Source organism: Chenopodium album, chromosome 15 (assembly GCF_948465745.1).
Source record: "Chenopodium album chromosome 15, dcCheAlbu1.1, whole genome shotgun sequence".
NCBI lineage: Eukaryota > Viridiplantae > Streptophyta > Magnoliopsida > Caryophyllales > Amaranthaceae > Chenopodium > Chenopodium album.
Window position 1 is genome coordinate 6,698,797 of NC_137848.1, and position 17,822 is coordinate 6,716,618.

General features: G+C 32.0%; 2 protein-coding genes across 3 annotated transcripts; both read left to right on the plus strand.

Moving 5' to 3' along the window:
* The first annotated feature begins 218 nt into the window (after positions 1-218).
* LOC145581737 (uncharacterized) lies at positions 219-1,467 on the plus strand. The gene has a single exon (XM_081638768.1). The coding sequence runs from the start codon at positions 354-356 to the stop codon at positions 1,086-1,088; it is 735 nt and encodes a 244-aa protein (XP_081494894.1). The 5' UTR covers positions 219-353; the 3' UTR covers positions 1,089-1,467.
* A 2,869-nt stretch (positions 1,468-4,336) lies between these two features.
* Positions 4,337-7,469, plus strand: LOC145581738 (transcription factor bHLH90-like). Of its 2 annotated transcripts, none has more exons than XM_081638769.1 (8): positions 4,337-4,672; positions 4,794-4,979; positions 5,097-5,175; positions 5,771-5,839; positions 5,935-6,417; positions 6,528-6,725; positions 6,846-7,022; positions 7,186-7,469. In XM_081638769.1, the coding sequence occupies exons 1-8, from the start codon at positions 4,569-4,571 to the stop codon at positions 7,246-7,248; spliced, it is 1,359 nt and encodes a 452-aa protein (XP_081494895.1). In that variant the 5' UTR covers positions 4,337-4,568; the 3' UTR covers positions 7,249-7,469. The 2 variants fall into 2 exon arrangements, with proteins under 2 accessions (XP_081494895.1, XP_081494896.1); XM_081638770.1 differs by having other exon boundaries at positions 6,528-6,680.
* The last annotated feature ends 10,353 nt before the right edge of the window (positions 7,470-17,822 follow it).

Consider the following 17,822-nt stretch of genomic DNA (forward strand, 5'->3'; position numbering starts at 1 on the left):
CAGAAAAATCAGGAAAACTTGCCCAAGTATTCCTTCTATTCCGTAGTAAGGAATAATCTTTACTTAGCTTAGCTTCCCCTTTTTTTTTCTTTCTTTATTAAAGAAAAAAGAAAAAGCAAATCATCTTAATAAGCTCCTCCTCTTTTTAAATTCAAAAAAAATAAAAACAACCCTCTTATTATCATATCCACTTCTACAATATAAACCATAGCTTGTAAGAAACTATGCTTCTTGCTTTTGCTTAGCTTAGCTTCTCCTACATTACTTCTCTTCTCCCTTTAAAACATCCATCCGATCCTAAAACCCGGCCTCTTTCGACATAATCTCGAAAACAAAATATCAATCATTCAAAAATGTCTGCTTCATTTCAAACGCTTCCAAATCCCGGACCACCCCAACAAGGCTCATTTCAAGCCGGGGTGGTCTACCCAACACCAACTACTACAACCTCTTCGATGGGAAGCAATGATCAAAACACGAGCCCCGATGATCATTCGAGTGGTTCCTTTGGGATGGTCTTTGTAGTCCTTGCTATCATTCTTGTAGTCTCAGCTGTTGCTTGTGTTTTAGGCCGGTTTTGTGGTAAGAAATCCGACAAGTCATCATCCAAGTCCCATCACTCTAAAGGTCATAAGGGGTCAAAGAAAGGTCATGGAAATAGTAGCCACAACATTAACCATGATCATATGATGATGAACCACCATCAAGGTAATAATAATAACCACAAGGGCAGTGGCAAATCTAGCATTAATAATAGCAAGCAACACAATGGAGGGAGGCCTAAGGACCGAGACCTTGAGTTTGGATACCGGTCTAAGGAAGGCGATATCATGATGGGATTTGACCCTAAGGCAAGGTCTATTCCTAGCGCTAAAGTTGCTCATAACAATGGAGACTTTCGAGTTGATAGCATGGGAAGAGGTATGGAGTCTCATCACCACGGAAACCCTAGAGACTTTCGAGTTGATAGCATGGGAAGAGGTATGGAATCTCATCACCAACATGGAAACCCTAGAGATTTTCGAGTTGATAGTATGGGAAGAGGTATGGAGCATCATCACCATGGAAACCCTAGAGATTTTCCTTAAATTTGGTAACTTAATAATCTTATTATTGAAGATCTCCTTCATAAACAGCTTAATTATTTAATTTTCTTTGCTTTTTTTTTTTTAATAGCTAGATTATGGTATGGTGGTTGAGGAGTGAAAATGTGTAATGGTATATTTTTCTATATATGACAAAGATTGTCATCTAAATTAAGTGACAGTGTATAATTAATCCGGGTTTGGAAGCAAAATTGCAAGGTCATTAACTAGTTATGTCAAATTTACTAATACTAATATGTAGTATGGACATGCTAGAAAATGTAGATCTTCAATAATCTAATTATTTATTTTGTACGGATCAAATTGAATATAGTTGTCGTGTTTCTAATTTAAATAGAAATATCAATGTAATTATTGATTTTGGGCGTTTTGAACGTATAGTATTCCGTATGTACATCATCTTAGATTTAGCTCTTCATTTTGCTCTTGTGTAGCAAATTTTACAATTAGATAATGAGCAATCTACTTAAACAAGTTAAGAAATAATGGTCTTATCTGTATTACTATACTCATTTTTGCTCTTTGTTCTAAAAATCAATGTTATTTACCTTCGGAATTGAAAGAGTACATACGTGTCTTAACTACCAATTCAATAACCAAACATTTTATTCTAAAAATTTACATTCTACTATTTAATTACATATTCTTTTACTCCGTGTGTATATGTTAATAATTTACGAAGTAATTATTTATAGTGAACCGCTAAACAATACAACTACAATTACTTAATATCGCCCACATTATATTTGTTTTTGCTTGTATCCCCTCTTTATGCTCTCTTACACATATTCTTCATCAACCACCACCACCACTCCAGCCACCAAAACCACCAACAAAAAAAATTAAATAGATTAATTTTTGAATGATTGGATAATTTTATAAGGACTTAAATTCCAAAGCAGCGTCAATTGCTTTTGATTAATGTGGGGCTAGAAACTTTAACATTCCACCAATTTCTCCCGCCTTTACTCAATTGGGCTTTTATCATTAAGGTGTTGGATGTAGCTTAGCCAGCAATTATTACATGGCCGGTTTAGTGATCCCAGCTAATAGCCTAATACAACATTCTATCAATAGAATATGTGCCACTTTTTCCTATATTTGAAGATTAAAATATTTAAGTACACTAGGTTATTAAGTTATTTTATACTCGTTTCATCTCATAATACAGTTCGTAATTTTATTTGCACGGTCTTTACGGCATTCCTTAGACCATTAATGTTCTTATTTGCAACTAAAATTAAACTCGTAACAAATAGACATTATAGAACGCTTTGTATTGAGACGAATCTAACAATATCTCGCATAATCATATTATATTTCATATACATCAATGAGAATTATTAGTCAAAGTTTTGCTACATCCTTTGCAAATTTGCAACTGTAGTTGCTTAATTTAGGCCCAATATTAATGAAAGGCCAGAAATGGGAAAGTTTGTAAGCACAAAAGAAGAAAGAAGACAGCTAGATATTCTCTCTCAGACTATTAAGATGTACTGTGATACTCAATCTTCCAGCCCCATATCATCATGATGTAATATTTCATGCCAATTTCACAGAAAACTTGTCTGTTTCACTCTCTTTTTCAAATTATGGACTATGATTTTTTAAGTACAAAAGTTGTTACCAAATTATAACCAATCAAAATCGCAGCACTCTAATTTGGTATTTCAGTTGGTTTAATTCCAAGTTTCCAACCTGTATTAATGTGTTTTAGCCATAATCTATATGAATTTGACTCAATATAGACCCGAACTAAATCTAACATGGCTAATTTGTTTGGTGGTTCTTGAACTAGACTACAAGTCACAACACATAAATTACGACTAATGTTCTGTTTACTTCACCTTATTTTTGGTGAACTGAACTAAAACTATTTTTGCTGAATTTAAATTAATTGAACTGAAATTAATTTTGCTGAACTAAAATAATTTTTGCTGAACTGAAATTATATTTACAGAATTTCTATTATATTTCTTCTTTAACTTTATTGATTTTTACTGAACTGACATTTTTTATGCTGAACTGAAATTAATTTTGATGAACTGAAATTATTTGAACTGAACTGAAATTATATTTACTAAATATTACTCGTATTTTTTTAAGGTGAAGTGAAAAGGACCTAATTTTTTGGTCACCAATTAAATCAAACATGGTGTTTAAATAGCAACAATTGTTGATTATTATTTGTGAATGAAATATGGAGTTTTTTTTTTTTCTCATGTTAACGAATTCGTGAACACAAAGCCACCTAGCTATTTTAGCAAAGCCCAACATGAGCACGACTCATTGTCAAAATTGGGCCATACTCCTTTAAATGAAAATCTTATACAACCTCTGATTTTTTTTAGTTGTAACTTTAAAATATTTTGTACCTCTCAAATAATACCCCAAAGTTGCAACTAAAAAAAAATCGGAGGTAGTACATTTTAAACTTAATGAAACTTATATTTTACTCCGTATTACTCTTTTACACATTTTTAATTTAATGAAACATTTGAAACCTATATTTTGTTATTTGTTTATTTGTTGTATCATTATTTCTTTGTTACTTCGTATATGCTAACAGCCTGACACAAATCATCAAGAAAGACCACAAAATTTTAAGAAACCTATACAGGTCGCAAACTCGCAATCACAGTTTTATAGTTTTGAAACAAATGACTTACTTCATAAAGTTATAAATATATCTAGCTACACGATAATAAATTTTTTTTAAAAAAAAAAAAATCTACACAATTCCAATCTTGTTTAGCCCTACTCCAAACCAACCCCCCAAAATTAAAAGATCCTATCCTAATTCCTAAACCTAGCTAGTCTTATTTAAGCCTATACCAATTTTAATCACCCGTAATCCACAATTAATGTCAAAATTTACCCCTTCCATTAGTAACACACTAACACTCCACCAAAATTAGAAGGAAAAAAATAAACTTTCCATAAATAGCCATATCCAAAAGATTCCAGACTCCCTCCTTCCTTGTCTTGTACCAGTGTACTACCACAACAGTGGTCCACTACAACGCGCCATTTTCAGGCTCGTCAATCTCACGCTTCCCCCGCATGCTAAGAGCTACAATCCTCTACATCGCACCTCACAGTAATTACAGTAGACCACCCTTCTCTGATTGCCACCTGCCCATCATATCATCATCATCATCAAAATTCTCTCTCTTCTTTCTCACTCTAGATCGTTACCAGTAGCTTTCCCGCTTTTTTGAACTGTTCTTTCGGCCGTTAAACCTTCTCTTTCTTTCTTTCTGTTAGTCAAGAGAGAGGAGAGAGAAAGTGTCAGCTGTTTCTGACACAGCAATGATTTTGTACAGATTTTTTTGATTTTTTGAACTTGGGTATATAAATTTGGGTGGTTAATTTTTCTGGGGTGAGAAAAAATTTTGGTTTTTACTTGAAGAAGAAGAGTTTAGTAGAGAGCTAAGAGTTGCATACCAAGTGTTTGATGAAATGTGTCACTTAGAAACTGGATTAGAGTGGTTAAGACCTTTGGTTTTGGATTCAGAAATTTGGGATTATTGTGTTCTTTGGAAGCTTGGTGATGATCCTTCTAGGTACCCTTTTTCATAACTTACTCAATTTTTCTTTAAATTATGCAGATTTAAGTGTTAAATTTAATGGGGATTTTTTTTGTTTGGTTTGAAAATTTGATGTAAAATCTGTGTTTTTTGGTAGGTTTATTGAGTTCCTAGGTTGCTGCTGCAATGGTGGTGGGAAACTGGAGATGGGTTTGAGAAAGAGGAAAAGAGAGAAGAACAATTCAATGCAATTTTGTAAAGATGTTAATTATGTTCATCTGGCTGATACAAATTCATGTCAAGTTCTTGCTAATTTGCTTCCATTTATGTCTATTTATTCTGGGTATTTCTTCTTCTCTTGTTTTGTTTTAATGTTATGAATGTTAGAGTGATTATTTTAATAAGTTGGATTGGAGTTGCAATGATTAATTATTTAATTTAGTGAGGGATTGAATTGCAGGCTTCATGGAGAAGTTGTGCTTTCCTGTCAACCCCGGTGGCTAACTAGTAAGAAATCGGATTTGAAGATGTCAACCGAGGTCTGTTTCAATCCCTTATTTTTTTAATCTTATTGTATGCTGTTTGATCTTTGAAGAGTAACAGGTTAAACTATGTAGTTTAGTAGCTCAATTCATATTTTTGCTTATTTCTTAAGAGTGACTGTTGGATTTAATATTTGCTTGAATTTAGTTTTTTTGGATGATATGCTAGTATTGCCTTTATTTGATAACATGTTGATTATGGAGTATTAGATTACTTGTGTATATAAAATGTTGGTGTTCTAAGCTATTGTGACTTGTGAGATTACCACCGAGGTTTCTTTGATTTGAAATTGAAATTATGTTTCATCTCTTAGATAAATTAATCGCTTTGAATTTAATATCTTGGATGATATTCTTACTTTCTTAATATTGCCTACAATTTGCCACATGTAAAATAGGCAGAAACATGGTGTTGTTGTCTATGAGATTTCCTGTGTTTATGAAACATGTTTCTGTATTTTCATTTATGTTATTTTATGCAATAACAAAGAATTAGTTGTAATCCCTTTGATCACAAGGAAATTATCTTTCCTAATCAGAGTAATACCAGAATTGATTCGAACAAATTAAACTTATGCCTTTCTTTTACCAGGAATCCTGTGGAACTCATGTTTTGATACCTGTGTTCGGTGGGCTGGTAGAGCTATATTCATCAAAGCATGTAAGAGACCATTTTAACTTTTCAATAGATATGACCTAATGCTAGGTGTATACTAATTCTGCATATTTTTTTCAAATGATTTTATGAATTATTAGGTAGAAGAGGATGAAAGTGTAATAGAATATGTGAAGAGTCAGTTCAACATCTATTCAGAGCTAGAAACTATGTCGACTTCTACTATAAGCTTTGATGGGCAGTTCATTGATCCATTTTTGGATATAAAATCAAATAGTGGTCTATCATCTCTAAATCAACCCAACATCCCAGCTTGGCCACAACCCAGCATGCTCCCATCAGTAGCCCAACACTACAGCGATTCTACCTTAGATGGATCCTCTACTGGTTCATTCCCTTCAGATGAGCGCCCTTCTCCTGATTCCAACCCTTGTTCCGTGTCGCAAGATATACCGTCCAAGCCAATTATTGTCTGTCACAAAGATCCTGCCATGGTACAGGAGAAACATGGGCTAGAGAGAGGAACTGGAAAATCAAAAAATCTTTTAACTGAGAGGAATAGGAGACAGAGGATTAATGATGGCATTCTTTCCCTTCGTGCTCTGGTCCCAAAGATCACCAAGGTAAATACCGCTTTACTTGATTTTATTATGATGACAATGATATTTTGGCACGGTTACCCTCCTGCATATATACCTATTTCTGTCTCTTACAGTATTTTCTGATTAATTAGATGCACAAAGCCGCTACTCTATCAGATGCAATTGATTACATAGAAGAGCTAAATAATGAGATCAAGGAGCTCCAGGATGAGCTGAAAAGTTTGATTGAAGAAGACTCTGATGAAAAATATACATTGAAGCTGAAAGCCGATTTGGGAGAAAAGGTTAGCAAGCCTAAACAAGCTTCCTCTGTCACTGAAAGAATAAAGGTATACTAGAATTACAGAAATTCCTTTTAAGGCTTGACTGTGCTTATGTGCATAATTTATTTAGAATGTAATTTTGTTTGGTTATAATAATATGCATATTGGACCATTGCCATTGGCTAGGCTAATGTACAAGCGAACCAGCTTGGTAACGGGAACTTCTTGCTGAGAATTATATGCCAACAGAAACCCGGTGTGTATACAAAGTTGCTGGAAGCTTTAAGTGCTTTGGGTCTGCCAATAAAAGATGCCAATCTCACAACGTGTGATGGCCAAGTATCAACCATTTTTACAGTTCAGGTAACAGCAAAATTTGTAACTGAAGCATGAGTGTATTCTTCATGCATCATCTCTGATCAAAGATAATTTTTTTATTTTTTTTGAAACCATCTGATCATAGATAATTTAGTAGGTGTTAGTGTGTTACCCAATAACTGTAGCCTTGCTGTTGCGTTTTTTGTAGTCAAACAAAAAAGAGATCCGTGAGGAGGACTTGAGAGACTCGTTATCAAGGCTGACGGCTTAAAAATCAAGCTCCGCAAGTCACAAGAAGATTAACAGCATTAATACAATCAGCCAAGTTTGCTCCTTGTGACTTGATAGATGTCATTTCACTTAGGTACTCAGCTAGCCTTAAGTTTGTAGAAGGTGCTATTTCAGTTAACTAGCCTAAGCACTGTATATATTGGCTGTCATTTGTTCACTACCTACTAATCCATGGTACAATTGTTTTGTTAGTTTGTTAGTTACTCCTTACCAAAGTTTTGGTTGTGCTCAATTCTTTTACTACGTATGAATGAAATCCTTGGACTGCCCTCTTTCAATCGCTACACCCAACACCGGACAACATACACTCTACAGTCTAACCCGCCTTGTTGTGGGTGAGGATTGAACCCAGGGCAAGTCTCTGAGAGATGGCAAACAAATCCAGAGTAGGTCATTGCTAAGTTGTGTAGAAAGCCAACTGTTATCTTGGGCCTGTATAGTTGCATCACTATATCTTAATTCTCAATATGAACCCATTCTCAATCTCCTAATGGTAGATTGGTAATTGACTAGTTACATTAGGCGAACTGGTAATTTAAATACTACGTAGTAGTATGTTTCCATGTTGGACACGAAGTATTGGTTTCCTTCTCATACTAGAACTACAATTGTTATAAATACACCCTCGGACAGCCTTGATCTGTATAAATTTATATTCAAATCACTATCGACGTGACTATAAATTCTAATGGGAGAGGAAAAGAAGAAAAGGTCCGGTACCATGAATCGAATTGGAGTTGTGATTGTATGCATGGTTTCTTCAATACTGTTATGGATGATTTGTTCTGATTCAGGGATGATGGCATTCCCTTTGAAGCTCTTCGTTAGTTCTTATAACTCCGAGCACCTCGTCTTTTTGTACTCGGGATAACCAAGTTTGGCTACTTTTTTGGTGTCAAATTTCTGTTGATTTTCCGTTTGGTGTAATTTTCCGAAGAGGGTTTGTTTCTATTTTCCCTTTTCCTTCCCTGGCAATCACACAATCTCCCTCACCAGAACCGCGAACTAACTCCCACCAACCTCCCTCACCGGAACCGCAAACGAAATCCCACTAACCTCCCTCATCGGAATTGCAAACAAACACCTAAAACCCCTAACCCAATCCCTAACCAATTCAATGAGATTTACTAAACTTGTGACTTAACAGATCTTAGTAAATAGACACAAGGCACTTACTCTTTGAAGCCTTTTCCACAAGTTAAAAGTTTTTACTCTCCTTAAATTGAACGGAAAAAAAAACTTTTTTCATATAATTACTTGAATTTAAACAAAACTACTTTAGAACTCGTGCAATGCACGATTTATATAAAACCTAATATTATAATTTATACATTTAAAAAAATGGCTATTATACATGAATATAAATAATAATTATGAACATTATACAAAAATATTTGTAATTTTAAAATTTAAGATTTTCATCAAATTATGATATATTACTTATCCAAAGTCCTTTAATACATACTGTATTTTAACGTATAAGGTCATTTATTAGTGTTCTATTTAAAATTGTTTCAATTTCCTATGATTGATATATTGTAATTGTAATGTAGAAGATTTTATTATTCAAATTCCAAAAATGTTAAATATGATAGTTTTATAAACCAAAAAAAAAAAGAAAGACATTTTCCTTGCATTTAGACGAGAAAAAATATATTAAATAAAGTGACAGGTAAACAATATGTTAACACACTCTATTTTAGTAATAGTTAATAGATTTTTTATCAAAATAATTTTTGTTTTACGAAATATGTCATTAGTCTTTGCCGCATATGGAGTAATATTAGTTATTATAGTCCAATGTGACATTGAAAATGACAAAAATAATTATGTAAATAAATAAATGAATTAATATTAAAGAAAATAAAGTAATTTAAATAAAAAATAATCTTTGTGTCCTCAGTCTCACGTTTACGTTCATGATAAATAAAATTGGGTAAACTAATTGGGTAAACTATATTCGTACAAGACATAAGAATTCTTAATCTGTTTAGATAGCCCCGCATTTTTGTTTGCTTCCAAAGTATTTCGGGTCCTATAACCGCTCCATTAATGTCTCAAATATCTCATATGAAATCGAGTAACCTATACTCGTACAAGACATAGAAACTCCAAGTCTCTCTAGAGTGTCTAGCGTTTTTGTTTGCTTCATAAAACTCATAAATATTTCAAGTCTCTAAAACCAGTATCAGGTCTAAGTTCAAAGCAATGAGATCAATTGACCCTTTAATTATTTTTGTATAAAATCTTGTATAATATAACATATGTACGCAGTTTTATGTAATTTGTTAATATGTAAATAATTTTTATGTAATTAGATGAAGTTATTACGCAATTGTATTTATATGGTTTTTTTTTAGTGATTAACATGAATAAATTTATTTATATAGGTAATTAAAAGTTATTTTTTGTTGTTTATTCATCATGTACAAGGCTCGACTTTAGCGCATAGTCATGAGTAAGCTTCGTAGGATGGAGATCCCAGTGTGAAAAAAGAACACAAGAAATTCATGAATATTGACAAACCCATAGTAAATATGAGTTGATATTCAAATGCTGAAAGTTGTGACCCCGTAACTCATTACGCATATAAACACGAATTAATGAAAATAAATCAGAATCAGCAACACTAAGATGACTCCAAAACGCATAGTTTGAATTTTTTTTTTTTTACCAGTGGGCTTTGATGATATCATACCCCACTTTTCTAGCAGTTGAGGCTTAAAATTACCTTAGACAATGTCTATAATAAAAAAATAAAAATAAAAATAAAAAAACCAACGTAACAATAATCTAAAATTTTGGTTACAATACACATCAACAATATTTGCAATTAAGATTGATATAAAACGTAATATTAGCAAATTAGATATCCACATTCCACACCCCACTTGTTTTCAAGAAAGAAAACAATCATATTATACCTCATATGCCCATTATACATTCGCTTACGATATACTATCTCAATTACTAATATATATATATATATATATATATATATATATATATATATATATATATATATATATATATATATATATATATATATATATATATATATATTTATTTATTTTTTTTTGAAACCAATTACTAATATATTTTATTAATGAACATAATAACAATTTTAATGAATCACAAATTTCAGGCATTAGTGATAAGAGAACAAGAAATTGAAGAAAACCTAATTAGACTATTAATGAAGCGAAAGAGAGGGAAGGAAAAGGAAGGTAAGGGGAGGGAGAAGGGGACCTTTTATTTTCTTTTTCAATCTATCTAATAATGGAAGGGATTTGATTTATTAAAAGGGGAAGGAAAATGAATCCTCCTAATTAATTCCCTTCCCTCATGCACTAGGTGTGAGTGAGAGGAGAGAGAGAAACCCTAGACGTGAAAAAAGAGCACTTGCAACAAAGTGAAAGAGAAGAGAGAAATGGAGAAATGGTTTTAAAGAATTTAGCTTTTGACCCGTGCAATGCATTGTTTATGTTTTTATTAACTTATTAAAAGAGTAAAATCTAATGCAAATCTAATAAAATATATATATTATTATTTATGCTATGTCGTGATATTTAATAACTGAAAATTTAGAGTGCCCCATATCGTGTATTGTTTTCTTTTTTAAAAAAATTATTATCTATATTGAGGTAGGCTCCTTCGTTGTTAAAAACTTAATTTGCCACTTAAAATCTTTTTATCTTCACTCCTTTGCTTTTCTTATGTCACACTTGCTCCCAACTCCGTCGTAAAGGGAAAGGAAAAGAAGTAAAAGTCTAATACCATGAAACAAGTTGGAGCTGTGATCATATATGTGTTTTTTTTTATACTATTACTAGGTTAGTTCCCGTGTCATACATGGTAATTTTCAATAATTATTATTAATTTATCATTATAATTAATTTTTTATAAATAAAAAAATAAATAAAGGTATTGTTGTCAAATTTTGATTAAAAATATGGAATTCAAAAGGTATGATGCATATAAGATGATGTATTATAAATCAAAGATATGATAACTGTAAAATAATATTTAATAATTAAAATGAAAAATAATTTCAATTAGTTTGTGTAAGAAAAAATGTGTTAATTAATAGGAAGATTAATAAAGTAAAATAAAATAATTAAACAAATAAAATAGATCATCGTTAGATTTTTTATGCCTATTTAATATTATATTCTAACTTTTGTACTAAGGATGTGATGTTAAACAAATTATTTTAATAAGAGAATGGGAAAAAATGAGATTTAAAATGAAATAGTAATATGTGTCATTTTTAAAATTAAGTACCTCTATTTAAGTATATGTATAAATTGATAAATTATTGATTATTGACTAATTATAATTATTGTGAATATAGATTATTGAAGAGATAATAGGAATATGTGTTGTTAATTTTCTATAAGCATTGATTTTCTATATGAATACCTTCTTGTAGTAAAATAATGGATTTCAACCCATAATTGTAAATGTTTTATCAGCAAAAAAATAAATATTAGAATATATTGTAAATTATTATGGTAAGAATGATTTTTTAATAACTATAAATATTTGTATTAAATATTTGTCAGATCTTTTTATTTTAAGTAATTATATCGTATAAGATTAGGGGATTTTTTTAATAACTATAGATATTTGTGTTAAACATATGTCAAATCTTTTAAATTTAAATAATTATATTGTATAAGATAAGGAATTGCTTTTGTATAAGATTTATTTCCTAAATAGATCTTTATTCAATAAAAAAAATTAAAAAAAAAAAAAACTAAGGACACCGCAGGAGATGGCATGTGTCATTGCTGGTGTGTCTTTTAGTATATAGTTATTGATTGATTAATTGATTGATGGGTTCTGTTTTCTAATTCAAGGGTGATGGCATTTCCCAATAAGCTCTCCGTTTGTACTCGAGATAATAAAGTTGGGTTGCCTTTCGAGCTTGTAATTTTTCAAAGTGGGTTTGTTTCTATTTTTTTGGCAATCAACATAGATGATTGTAAATCTTTCACAACTTCTTCCATATATTGACGGTCTTTAAAACATATGGAGTATTTTTTTACCACACTTGAAATGTATCATGAAAGAATAAGATTGAGATATTATTGTATCTAATAAATTTAGGCATTGTAAAATTGTCCCTTAAAATAAACATATTATTTTTACCACGTGTAAGTCTCAATAATCCTTTTTAGGGTCAACTATTTGAACTTGCAGACTTTATTTGGCCCAATTGTAAAATGTAAACCACAATTTGTCACTTGTATTACATAATTTTATTAGATTGGTCTTTATTTTTGGATCTGAATATCCTAAATATAATTAAATGCAGTTTATTATGAGAAAGCTTTTATAGTTCATCTTGCCTTAACACTCTATCTTCTTCATTCATTTCCAACATTAAAATTAAATCCCTCTCAATATTCTCATCAATCTTGCTATCCATTTTCCTATTCAATTCACATGTAAGTAATTCTTTTCTTCCCTTAGGGCCTGTTCTGATTGACTGAACTGAACTTATTGGAGCTGAAGTAAACCGAACTGAATATTTTATGAGAGAAGGAAATTAAGAACTGAACTGAATTGAACTTATTGAAGCTGAACTAAACTGAACTGAAAATAATCTAAAGAGAACAGGTCGTTACTTCTTAACTTTCATTGAACTGATTGATAATTATTCAATCACCCATGCAACGGTTACAATATTTTCCCCAAGAGACAAAAAGTTGTTAACAGTTTTTCATTTCCAATTTTCTTATATATAACTCATGTATGTGGCACAGGCCAAAAGCGAAAAAGCCTAGTTTAAACATATATATCTAAGGCCAAATAGTACATTGGCATGTTTGCAAAGTTTGACTATGTCAATTATTTAGGATTGGAGAGGGTAGTTTTGATTAATCGATGGCACACCTCCACGCTCTAGAGTATTCAGGGTATGCTCAGTTGAGATATGCTCCTTTTGTTTTTAAATACTTGCTCTATTTCTCGATGCGCGGAGTTTTAGGAGAAATTGGAGAAAGTAATAAAATATGGAGGCAATTGGGTAGGGGGAAGAATACAAAATTGTTAAAAGCAAAAGTAGTTGAAAGAATTGAAGGAGGAGAGAATATGAAATTAATAAAATATGATTTATGTTCGGTCCACTAGGTGAGAGAATTGAATTAAATATTGTAAAAGATTTCCAAATAAAGAAATAGAGCAAGTTTTTAAAAACGTCTGGAAAAGAAAAGTGGAGCGAGTATTTAAAAATAGAGGGAATACTTCCTCTATTTCTTTATAGTTGCAACACTTCCCTAAAATGGAAATATCACAATATTTGCAACACATTATATAAGGAAGGTTTTTATGGTGAAAATTGTGCGGTAGTCCGCATATTTCGTGCGGCAGCCCATTTTTCCTTCAAACACAACTACCACTAAAGCCTAGGGGTGAGCAAAAATTCAGGGTACCCTGATCTGGAACCGGAACCTGTTCGGAACCGCAGGTTCCAAACCCGGAACCTGTTGAACAGGTTCCGGTTCCGGGTAATAAAATTAGGAACCTGTTGCAACAGGTTCCGGTTCCGGGTAATAAAATTTTGGACCTAGAACCTGTAGGGTACCCTGTTAGTACATGTTCCCTATAGGATACATGAAACCGAAACCTATATGGTATTGAATATTCTAGACAATTAGTGTTGGTTTGTTATATTTGAAGCAGTTTACTAAAGTTGTAAGCTTTAATTGTGAACATCCATTTTTAAAAATATAGAATTGTCACAATTATCAAGTAACTATTAAGCTTACTTTGAAAAACAGGGTACCCTGTTTAGGAACCGGAACCTGCAGGTTCCGGTTCCGGTTCCCAATTCTTAGGAACCTGTTGCAACAGGTTCCGGTTCCGGTTCCTATTTTTAGGAACCTGTTGCAACAGGTTCCGGTTCCGGGTACCGATATTTTTACAGGGTACCCTGCTACGCTCACCCCTACTAAAGCCCACCCATTCATCTCAATTCTCAAAGAAAACTGAGATTTTAGGGCTCACAATTCACCGAACAACATCATTATGCTTGAATCAACCAACCAAATCGAAGAAAATGATGCATTTCTGATTGAATCGAAAACCCCTTAAAACGAAGATGACGATGACGAAGGTGAAGTGGTGCAATTTGCGGTTCACTGCAGGCGATGCGTTGTGGACGGTGGTTGGTGATGCAGTGCGATTGCGGCAGCTAGGATCGGTGGTGGCGTGAGAAGGTTATTCGGTGGTGGGTAATGGCTGGTAAAAACAGGTGGAGCCGGTTATAAAGCTAAATAAGCCGTACGATAATTACAGGGTCGTTTCCATAGCAGTTGGTTCTCTTTCTCTCACCTCTCTTTTTCACTCACTTCTCACTCATTATTATTACAATTTCTATTTTACTGAGTTTTGCCTTTTGATTTAGTGAGAGAAAATTTCATGTGGTAGTGTGAGAAAATTTCATTTCTATTTTATTAATGTCTGATATGTCCTTAATATTGACTCAGACATCAATTGGCTGATTTGTTCTTTTTATTGGCTAATAAGATTAACAACCTGCTGATATGCATCAAAACCCAAAATCAAAATCAAAATAGAAACGGAATTTTCTCAAGCCACCACATGAAATTTTATGTCACTAAATCAAAATCAAGGCCATTTTTGAGATTCCGGAGGCCCTAGGGCGAAGTAAGATATGGGGCCCTATCTATACTTTTTCGGTTTCATATTGCAACACTTTATCCAAAAAGCTCTCATATTTTTAGTCAAAGTGTTGCAATTTTTTTTTATAATGACGTACAGGGCCCACAACCAAAATATGCGTCAAGGTAATTTTTAAAGAAAAAGTAAAGGAATAGGTTTCGAACCCACAACCAAAATAAATAAGTGGGAACACTAGAGCATCATCGAACCACCAGGCCAAAGAAAGAATTATGTTCATATGCGCACATGAATTACTTATATTATTGATTCTGAAGACTTTAAAGCTCGGCAAAATGGGGCTCTTCTGGTCGTGGGCCATGGGCAGGCCCCCCGGCTACCCTACCTCAAATACGGCCCTGATCAAAATCATTTGTTGGCTGGTATATATCCTTCTGTTGGCTGATATATTCCTTCTGTTGGTTATATTTTTTATCAGCCAACAAAAAGAACATATCAGCCAACAAATGAAGCATGCATATCCGCCAGCAAAAGGATGAAATCAGCAAACAAATTAAATAAACACATCACCCAACAAAATGAAACATATAAACATGTAATTTTCATAATTTTTTAAATACACAATTAACAATATTTTGCGATAAGTAAATACTTCCTCTATTTTTTTTGTATTTGCAAAACACCTTTTATCACGCTTTTTGAGGAGGCGATTAAACTAGGTAAACGAATGAATTAAATTATGAAATTTAAATTGTAGCAACTTATCTCTTTCTTCTTATAGGTGGTAAAATTTTGTAAATTAATTTATCCATTTACCTAGTCTAATATCTTCCTTAAAATGTGTGCCGAATGGGTGTGTTGCAACTAAATAAAAACGGAGGAAGTAATAATTAAGAGTTTTGATGTGATCTAAATGCATTTGGTCTGATCCGAATTTATTAAGGAATAAGTATCTGAAACAAGTTAAAGAGAACAAATCTTTAATCAAAATCATTTTTACACGTGGTACCTAACCCTTTTCTAATCCTAATGTAAAAATAATCTTTAAAAAATCATTCATTAATATGCCTCCTAAAATTGTGTGCCTAAAGTCTATGTTGCAAGAAAAAGAAAATAGAGGAAGTATATATCTTATCCATCCTCATGAAAATTCTACTCGTCTTCAAACTCATTAATAATTAAACACATGTAGTATAATTTTCTTATAAACATCATTTAAATTTTCACTTACATTAAAAGGTTTATTCTAATAAATAAGTAAGAATACTTGGTATCAAATTAATTTATAGATTAATATAATAATGTACTCGTAGCAATATATTCTCCATGAGTCCATGACGAATTTAACTCATACTTCGTATAAGTCTTGTAACATGTACTTCCTCTATTCTTTTTTACTTGATCTGTTTCTTTTATCACGTTTGTCAATGCAAAACTTTAACGAACAATAACTTTAATTCTCCATAAGTAAAAATTATAAAATTTACATATTATGATAGTACTTATTGAGACGAATTTAAAAAGATCTTACATGAATATGTTTTTCCTTATATATTATTCACAAAAGACAGTCAAAGGAGGGGTGATGAATAGTGTAAAAGTCAAAGCGGGTCAAGTAAAAAAGAACGGAGGAAGTATAAGATATAACTATAAGAGTAGGGGTGTCAATTCAGATGATCGGATCGGGTCTGATATGATCGGGTCGGGTTGGGTAAATTTTTAAAGTTAAGTCATACTAAATTGTTATGTCTACGGAAGTCCAAATCTGAATCGGATACTTTTCAAATCGGTTTCGAATCGGGTCGGGTCGGGTGTGCTTTTGACACCTCTGTATAAGAGTATAAACTACAAAGGTTCATAAAATGAAATTCTTTTGTATGAGTACAAACCAAGTAATGTTGAGTGGAGCAATCTCTTAGAAACAACATTAATAAGGGGAAAAAAAAAAAAGAAAAAAACACTAATAACGAAAGCATAAAAAGTTGCACATGTTAGTTAGGAAGAATGTAGGAACTAGGAAAGGAGAGTCAAACAGAATGGAAGACCATCCCACGATTAAGAATTAACAAAATCGATCTTCTTAGTGGTCAGACGTTACAGCTTGAATGGTCAACATTTTATCCCAGTCAATGTTGACTAGTAGACACCGTTGACTATATTCTTACAGTACTCCTTATTTTATTACCGTCCATCCTTGAGGTCTTGAATTCTTAATTCAGAAAGAGGAAAAAATTTACCGTGTTGGAATAATAATTTTTACCTATCGAATTAATTTTCCTGATTTTAGGTTCTTTAACTTTATATTATGAGGTTAAATAAAATAAGTAAAAATCAGATGAAATATAATGTACTACTTCGTATAAATGACCCTCCTTTAATAGATATTGTCTCATACTTTTAGTTAGTTGCACTCAGTTCATTAGTCACTTTTACATGATTCTAACTGTTAGTTAGTTGCAACTAGTTCATTAGTTACCTTTACAGCTATACTTAAACTCCATAATAATATATTAGTATTAAAATACTTTGTATACAATAATTAATAAATTTATATTTACAAAATATACATTTAGATGAATCTAGTCTTGTTTTTTCTCAAGTATAAATCACATGAATTTGTAGAAATAATTTGTATATACAGTCAAAAGTCAATGTGAGTAAAGTAATATGAAACGAAAGAAATAAGATTTTATTAATAAGTTCTTTTACTACGTAATATTTTTTTTAATACATACGTAGTATACTATTAGTAGGGGATTAATCTATTAATAGTCATAGTCTTTGTTCTACGAGGTAATATATTACTTGTAATTGACAATTTTGAGAGGAGTCAGGACTGGGTCTGGTCATTGCCGCCAGTCTATAGGATATCTTATTTAGTTATTTAAGTTTTAGATCCTTTTG

Bases quoted from the DNA above. Each gene is read 5' to 3' on its own strand.
- LOC145581737 (XM_081638768.1), top strand. From the start codon at position 354: ATGTCTGCTTCATTTCAAACGCTTCCAAATCCCGGACCACCCCAACAA.
- LOC145581738 (XM_081638769.1), top strand. From the start codon at position 4,569: ATGTGTCACTTAGAAACTGGATTAGAGTGGTTAAGACCTTTGGTTTTG. The intron at 4,980-5,096 runs GTATTTCTTCTT...ATTGAATTGCAG, and splicing joins TTTATGTCTATTTATTCTGG to GCTTCATGGAGAAGTTGTGC. The intron at 5,176-5,770 runs GTCTGTTTCAAT...TTCTTTTACCAG, and splicing joins ATTTGAAGATGTCAACCGAG to GAATCCTGTGGAACTCATGT.